This window comes from Myotis brandtii, unplaced genomic scaffold (assembly GCF_000412655.1).
Source record: "Myotis brandtii unplaced genomic scaffold, ASM41265v1 scaffold305, whole genome shotgun sequence".
In the NCBI taxonomy this organism is placed as follows: Eukaryota; Metazoa; Chordata; class Mammalia; order Chiroptera; family Vespertilionidae; genus Myotis; species Myotis brandtii.
The window spans coordinates 628,437-636,855 of NW_005361652.1; the positions used below are offsets into that span (position 1 = coordinate 628,437).

General features: G+C 40.3%; 1 protein-coding gene across 2 annotated transcripts in view; it reads right to left on the reverse strand.

The window, feature by feature from the left end:
- Nucleotides 1–2,888: 2,888 nt before the first annotated feature.
- Nucleotides 2,889–8,419, reverse strand: part of LOC102256000 (chromosome unknown open reading frame, human CXorf57) — a 59,621-nt gene continuing 54,090 nt past the window's right edge. For both annotated transcript variants that reach the window (XM_014542589.1, XM_005869903.2), the window contains 2 exons: nucleotides 7,925–8,092; nucleotides 2,889–4,171 (listed from right to left, as the gene is read on the reverse strand). In XM_014542589.1, the coding sequence (XP_014398075.1) occupies nucleotides 4,041–4,171; nucleotides 7,925–8,092 (299 nt within the window). In that variant the 3' untranslated portion in view covers nucleotides 2,889–4,040. The remainder of the gene's footprint in view (nucleotides 4,172–7,924; nucleotides 8,093–8,419) is intronic.

Consider the following 8,419-nt stretch of genomic DNA (forward strand, 5'->3'; position numbering starts at 1 on the left):
TGGGAGCCCTCAGGGGATGTCCTAGTGACGGCTTAGGCTCGCTCCCTGCTCCCCTTGGGGATAGGGCCTATGCCGCAGTCTGGCCTCCCTTTGTGGAAGGTGACCGGGTTGATCAGGGGAAAGCACCAGCCCCATCACCCCACTGCTGCAGCCACTGCCAGTCACCGCAGCCAGCAAGGTTTTTTCATCAACACGGACTCCAGTCCCTTCACCATGAAAAAATGACAACTTTCTTTAGGCATTTTCAAGATGTGTCTTTCATATAATAATAATTTCTTTATTATTTTTTTCACCTGAGGATATGTTTCCATTGATTTTTAGAGAATGTGGAAGAGAAAGGGAAAGACAGAGAGAAACATCAAAGTGAGAGGAACACTTTGATTGGTTGCCTCCTGCATGAGCCCTGACCTGGGCCCCGGCCAGGGATGAGCCTGCTACCTAGGTACATGCCCTTGGTCAGAATTGAACCCAGACGCTGCCATCGGCAGGCCAAGGCATTATCCACTGAGCAAAACCGTCTAGGGCAGGATATGACATTTCTTAGCCCTCCAGCAGCGGACCTTCGTTTTTTTCACCAGGAGTGTGGTGAAAAACCCTAGATCACCTTTTTGGATTCTTATTACCCAAGTTACTAAGAATATTACCAGTGGCATACAGAGAGCTTAACCAATGAGTGGTCACCAAAGGTGTTTCCTCTGTAGTTCACACCAATCACCGGCTTGCCCCCCCCCCTCCGCCCCAGGCCTGACGCCTCTGGCCCAGGCTTTAGGTCTGGGCAGGGGACCCCCATCTCCCCCTGATCACCGGCTCCACCCTCGCCCAGGTCTGATGTCTCGGCCAGAGGCGTCGACCCCCATCACCCTCCGATTGCCAGATTGGCTCCTTGCCCAGGCCTGACGCCTCCACCAGAGGTGTCAGGCCTGGGCAGGGGACCCCATCTCCCTCCCATCACCAGCTCCGCCCTCACCCAGGCCTGATGCCTTGGCCAGAGGCGTCGACCCCCATCTCCCTCCGATCACCAGATTGGCCCCTCGCCCAGGCCTGACGCCTTGGCCAGAGGCATCAGGCCTGGGAAGGAGACCCCAGACCCCTCTGATTGCTGGCTCCACCCCCTGCCCAGGCCTGACGCCTCGGCCAGAGGCATCGACCCCCATCACCCTCTGATTGCAGGATTGGCCCTTTGCCCAGGCCTGATGCCTCCGCCAGAGGTGTCAGGCCTGGGCAGGGGACCCCCATCTCCCCCCGATTACTGCTTCTGGGCAGCTTCTGGGGCTTCTGGGGCCAGCCTGCAGCCCGGGATGGCGGCTCACACTGGCGGCCCCGCCCTGCCTGCAGTATGCAAATTAGTCGCCATCTTTGTTGGCAGTTAATTTGCATATCACGCTGATTAGCCAATGGGAGGTGTAGTGAAGGTACAGTCAATTACTATGTTTGTCTATTATTAGATAGGATACTAAAGGCCTGGTGCATGAAATTTATGCGCGGGTAGGGTCCCTAGGCCTGGCCAGCGATCAGAGCTGATTGGGGCCTTCTGGCTGCCGGCTGGGGCCTCCCTTCCCCGGCTGCTGGCCACCAGCCAGTGCCTTCCTTCATTCCGTGCCGCCCTCCTGGTGGTCAGCGCATGTCATAGCGAGTGATAAAACTCCTGGTCTCCCAGTCTAACTCCCAAGGGGACACTTTGCATATTATCCTTTTATAAATAGAGATGACTTTACTCAAATGTAATCTCAAATAAGTGGAATCATAAGATAGTCCCCAAATCTTCTTTTATTTATTAACTTTAAATCTTTTTCCTATAATTACTTTACTGAAAACAGTTTCATACTGAAATAAGCAGGACTAATACATATTTTACCTCCCATTAATTTACCTGCAAATTCTTGGGTAGCAATGCTTAAAAGAGAAATAAAGAAAGAAAATGTAACTGAAAATGTAACTAGTGAAATAGCAACCAGCTCAATTATAAACCATGTAAATAACTTAATAATAATATAATTGGTTATAATCTATAGTCCATATTACCACATGGTTTCTAGCTAAAAACATCAAATATTATTAGTATCGCCAAATAAGGGTTTCAAATTTCTTAAAATCTCTTTTTTAAAATGAATGCAATATAGTTCCAACAAAGACATAAGAATGGCAGAGAGAACATGTGCTAATGTTCTTCTTTCAATAGCTTACCAAAGGATTTCAATGTGTATATCTCATGTGCCATATAAAATTAGAAACTTCAGTGAGAGACTGTGGTCCCTGGTAGACTATGAAATATTTCATAATTTACTCATTGCCTTGTTAATATGAATGTGATGTCGCAGTAGTATATTTGTGTTGACTTTGGAATTAATGAACACATTGACACTTGAAGATAAGTTCTTCTGTGGGTAGTTTGCTATTCTTCTTAGGAAACTGCCACAGTAGTGATCTAATTTTGCAACATCCAGAAATAATGACACATACGTTTAACTCCAAATTTGGATAGAAATATCACTAGAATATAAAATAAACTGCCAGGGAATTTGCCTTTAAAAATTCTAAATTTAAAAAATGTTCATATATCTCATTCAATATGACAACAGAAATTATACCTGTTAAAATGTGTGGTTCTGAAATCTCAGCCTGAGGTTTTAGTCAATAACTTCTGAAGTATTATTTTCCCCTTCCCCAACATTTATGTGGCACTAAAATTGATTTGCCTTATAAAGTTTATTATAACTAAAAACAAAAACCCAGCTTTTGTTTGATAAAACAACAATCTTCAACCCATATGGAAGAATCATTTTGGCTTATTTAGTAAGTACATATAAGTCTCTCATGGCCAAAAATATATATGGAAGAAAGAAATTAAATCCATTCAAAATAAGACAGGTGACCAAAAAGTTATTGCGTTTTAAATTCTTTAATAACACACTCAGAATTTTACCATGAGGAGGATTCACAATTCTAATTAACATTTAAACACAATTATAAAGAACAAAAGACCGAACACATTTACGGACAAACTGCAGCATCTGTCTTTAGGTTCATAAGCTGCCCAATACATTTTAAATGTATAGCATATGAAGTCACAGACCAATAAGGCTAGAAGGAAACCCCACAAATTAATAGCTTAACTATAATCAGATTCATCTTGATACAGAATAATTTTTAACTCATGTGTTGGTCATAGATACACATAGATGTCAACCATAGGGCCTTGCAAATGTGGAAGGCCATTTACATTTAAAATGAAGTATAATAGACAACCAGAATAAAATCAATTTCCTTAGTTACTGTTTTATAGTTTGAATATGAGCACCTAAAATGTTAATATGAGATAAAAATTTCACTATTTAAGCTCACATTACATGTACCCAAATTACAACTGAATACAGCAAAAATTTAGACATACTGTAGCCTCTGGTTTTAAAATAACAGAGTGGTGAAAACATTTAGAAATTCAAATGATATGAAGTCACAATAGGGAGTGGAAAACCTTAAGACAATTTAATTCATTCACATTGCACAGCTGACTAAACTAAAGAATGGGGTAAGGAGACCATAACAATTGTTGTGTGCTTTTGAAAATGACAGAAACTACCTTAGTTGTAAGAAATGCAGATTGACCATTTTAGAAGAATTTAATCTTCAAATTAGCAACTCAAAACTTGCCATTATAGGTGAATAAAAGTTGCAGGATGTCAAATGTCTATGTAGTTACTTTTCTGAAGTCAAGATGCCCTATGCTGAGGCTTTAGAACAAATGTACACTTCACAAATAAGACAGTGAACATAAATTATTAAAAGTCAAGATAATAGTCATATCGAAGTAAGGTAAATTTTCTTGATACACAAAAATTTTTCTAATGACTGGTTCAGTAATGAACTTAAAATGAAGTCTGTTAACTCCAAATACAAGACTAACATTAAACTACTTAATAACTTGGGAGCTTATGTAATATTCTTGCAGAAAAACAGTTATCAAAATTACCAACAAAATGATAGAATATAATTAATGCATTGCCCTATTTAACAATCTGTAATAATTCCATTTGCTAATTTTAAGGAGCATTATCTGGTCTATAAATTTTATGTAAATAGACTTCTATTTTGTTGTCACCCAAATTACAGATATCCAAGATACAGATGACATGCACTCTATCCAGTTTAGTTACTGCTTTTATAATATCACCTAAAAATAAAAAGCAGATGGTAAGTATTGTAAAATAATTAAATATTTACTTTTATTTAATATCACATAAACTGATATTTTTTCTTATAATATTAACCCTGTGCTTCATCTTCTTCTTCTTCACTCTAATTCATCACACACATTCATCAAAGGTATGCTGTAATAACTTCCACAGATAACAGTGAATACATCAAACAGATGCTGTCAGTAATGTCAAGATATGGGCTGGTACTTCAAAGCCATATTTAGTTATATTTATTTTTTAATTTTTATAGTGGAGCAATGCAAATCTACATATTTTCAAGGCAATAAAAAGAAACTAGTTCATAAAAAATGTTTAAAAAGATGACACCAATGCTATACTATAAGGCACTGCATTACATTATTCTGTACTTATTTTTACCTTTCAGGTTGACCTTTCACTTTGGAATTATTGGAGGAATGAAAAAGTTTTAAATCAGACAGATCTGAGTTCAAGTCCCAGCTGTTACCCATGCTAATAAATCTGATTTTCAGTGTAATCATCTTTAAATATAGGAAAATAATATTCACATTGCAAGGTTCTTATTATTAGGGTTAGTCAAAACTTATAAAAATGTTCAGGCACAGTGCATGGCACAAAGCTAAAGTGACACAACATTGTCAATAGGTTTTTTATATTAATCCTCACCTGAGGATATGTTTTTTATTAATTTGAGAGAGGAAGGAAGGAAGAGAGAGCGAAACATCAATTGGTTGCCTCTTGCATGCACCCCAAATGGGGATCGAACCTGCAACCTAGGTATATGCTCTGACCAGGAATTGAACCCAAAACCTTTCAGTGTGTGGGATGATGTTCCAACCAACTGAGTCACCTGGCCAGGGCACATTATTAATCTTATGTGATGAAAAAGAAAATAAATCACCTCACTTTTGATTACCCCATCACTTTTCTTTTTTTTAAAAAAATATATTTTATTGATTTTTTACAGAGAGGAAGGGAGAGAGATAGAGAGTTAGAAACATCGATGAGAGAGAAACATCGATCAGCTGCCTCCTGCACATCTCCTACTGGGGATGTGCCCGCAACCCAGGTACATGCCCTTGACCGGAATCGAACCTGGGACCTTTCAGTCCGCAGGCCGACGCTCTATCCTCTGAGCCAAACCGGTTTCTGCACCCTATCACTTTTCTAGTGATTTTTGCCCTTCATCTCCCAAATATTAACCAGATATTTTCATGTGACGATGTTAGTGACTGTTGGAAGAATATTGGCACTAGAAACTAGTAGGTAGCTGAGAATTTTGCCTTGATATTCTTCAATAATAACATATACATATAGCAGAAAAAAAGTGACAGAAATGGATATTATATGAAGTAAGAAAATAAGTGTACAAATATTTAAAGTGCATATTAGGGCACTAACTAAGGAATCTGGAATTTTTGGAAGTTTAAGGAGCTGCAATGTAAGAAGTAATACTGCAAGTCGACTAATAATCATTTCTAAAATAGACTGTGGGAAAATAAAAACCCCTCATCACATAAAATTAGCTATTCATGTTCAGTTTACAGTAAGCGTTAATACCAAAAGCTACTTATTCATCAGGCACAGCTCATAAGACTTGTTTAAAAACAACATACACTCAAGAGTTTCATCAGCATAGAAAGACCATAGATAATAAAGGCTTTCTTAAAATATAACTTAAATGTAATATACTTATAAGCTCAATGAAACCTTCTAAAAACTTTACCACATGCTTAGGAAATAGAAATGACAAAAAAAGTGAATAAGGTAATCATGGACACATAATTTTATAGGTATATATAAATAATTTTGGTATATAGAAATAAGTTTGGCATATTATGTAGTAGCCTAAACAGTTGGTTGAAGGGTTTCACTATTGGGATTACATACACTCCTGGCACTCCTCAAGGAGTTTATTGCATAGCATTTGAATAACTAAACATTTATAAGAGAAAACAATTGTACTATGCTATGCTATGGAGGTATTAAAATTTCAGGCAATTATAAGGTGAAAGAATAAATCAGTGATGGCGAACCTATGACACGCATGTCAGAAGTGACACGCGAACTCATTTTTTTGGTTGATTTTTCTTTGTTAAATGGCATTTAAATATATAAAATAAATATCAAAAATATAAATCTTTGTTTTACTATGGTTGCAAATATCAAAAAATTTCTATATGTGACATGGCACCAGAGTTAAGTTAGGGTTTTTCAAAATGCTGACATGCAGAGCTCAAAAGGTTTGCCATCACTGGGATAAACTGTCTCATCTGAGTTAAAAGGAGAGAAGATTAGAAATTTGCACTGCTCCCATGTGCATACCACTTAGGTCCAATACTTACATTCAGAATCCTATCTAATAAAGAGGGAATATGCTAATTAACCCTCACACCATCACAAAGATGGTGGCGCCCACAGCCAATAAGGAGGAAATATGCTAATTGACTGCCCCACCCTCAATGATGGCAGCGCCCACAGCCACAACATGGCTGGCAGGGGAGGGCAGTTAGGGGCAACCAGGCCAGCAGGGGAGGGCAGATAGGGGCAACTGGGCAGGCAGGGGAGGGAGGGCAGTTGGGGGGGACCAGGCCAACAGGAGAGGGCATTTAGGGGTGACCTGGCCTACAGGGGAGTGCAGTTAGGGGTGACTGGGCCTGCAGGGGAGGGCAGTTGGGGGTGACTGGGCTGGCAGGGGAGCAGTTAGGCGTTGATCAGGCTGGCAGGGGAGTGGTTAGGGGGCGATCAGGCTGGCAGGCACAAGTGGTTAGGGGCAATCAGGCAGTCAGGCAGGTGAGCAGTTGGGAGCCAGCAATCCCAGATTGTGAGAGGGATGTCTGACTGCCAGTTTAGGCCCGATTCCACAGGGATCGGGCGTAAACCGGCAGTCGGACATCCCCGAGGGTTCCCAGATAGGAGAGAGTGCAGGCCGGGCTGAGGTACATCCCCTCCCTCAGTGCATGAATTTAGTGCACCAGGCCTCTAGTTGTATTATAAGAGAAAACTCTTGAGTTAAAAAAATTTTTTTTAGAGAGAGAGGAAGGGAGAGGGATGGAGAGATGGAAACATCGACCAGGTGCTCCTGCACACCCCCTACTGGGGATCGAGCCTGAAACCTAGGCATGTGCCCTGACCGGGAATCAAACCAGGGACCTCTTAGTTTATAGGTGGACTCTCAACCACTGAGCAACACCAGCCAGGCTATAAGAGAACATGGTTAATGCCTGCCTGGAATAAAAACCATTAATCCATTCTATTTTGTTTAAAATATATATTTTCACTTATAAGTCTTGGGGTACATTTATAAAATAATTCTTCAAACTGTATTAAATGTTAAGGCTATAACTGTTTATAGCAGGGGTGGGGAACCTTGAACCTTTTTTTCTTCCAAGGGCCACTTGGATATTTATAACATCATTTGCGGGCCAAACAAAATGATTAACTTAAAAATTATGTTGCTATGAAAAAGCTCCTAGATTTATTGAATTTCTTGTCCCACCTGTGGTTTCCTTGGCAGGGCAAGACCAAATGATACACCTGGCAGACCAGACGGTCCCCACCTCTGGTTTATATAAAAACATCTTAAGGTTAGGACTATTTACAATATTTTTTTTCCTTTTTATTGAACACATTGGGGTAACACTGGTTAACAAAACTAGACAGGTTTCAGGTGCACAATTCCACAAAACATGACTATTTACAATTCTAATTTTATTTTCTGAATGAAAAGAACACTGATACGGTCATACCTGCAAGGGCTCTTGGACCTGGCATCCTCTCAGAATCAGTTACTTCCTGTGGATACACACAGCTGTAATTCATACAGGATAATAATGTGTCTATTTGAGATGTTCGGATATCTTCTGGACAGTGCAGGGGTAGAAATGCAACATCAATTGCTCTCTCGTGGTTCAGACCTTTAAAGAAAAATTACACTTTATTAAAGTTTAGTGGGTTAGTATATGGTGCTAATGAGGCCAAGTTGCTGATTTGATCCTAATATATGCCAAATAGCTTCACACCTATAAAAGACAGTTTGAGCCCTGGCTGGTGTGCTCAGTGGTTGGGGCATTGGTCCACACACTGAAGGGTTGAGGGTTTGATTCCCAGTCAAGGGCATGTGCTTGGGTTGCAGGTTCATTTCCCAGCCCAGGTCTGGGCATGTGCGGGAGGCAGCCAATTGATGTGCGATGTGTCTCTCTCACATTGATGATCTCTCTCTCTCCCTCCCTCCCTCCCTCCCT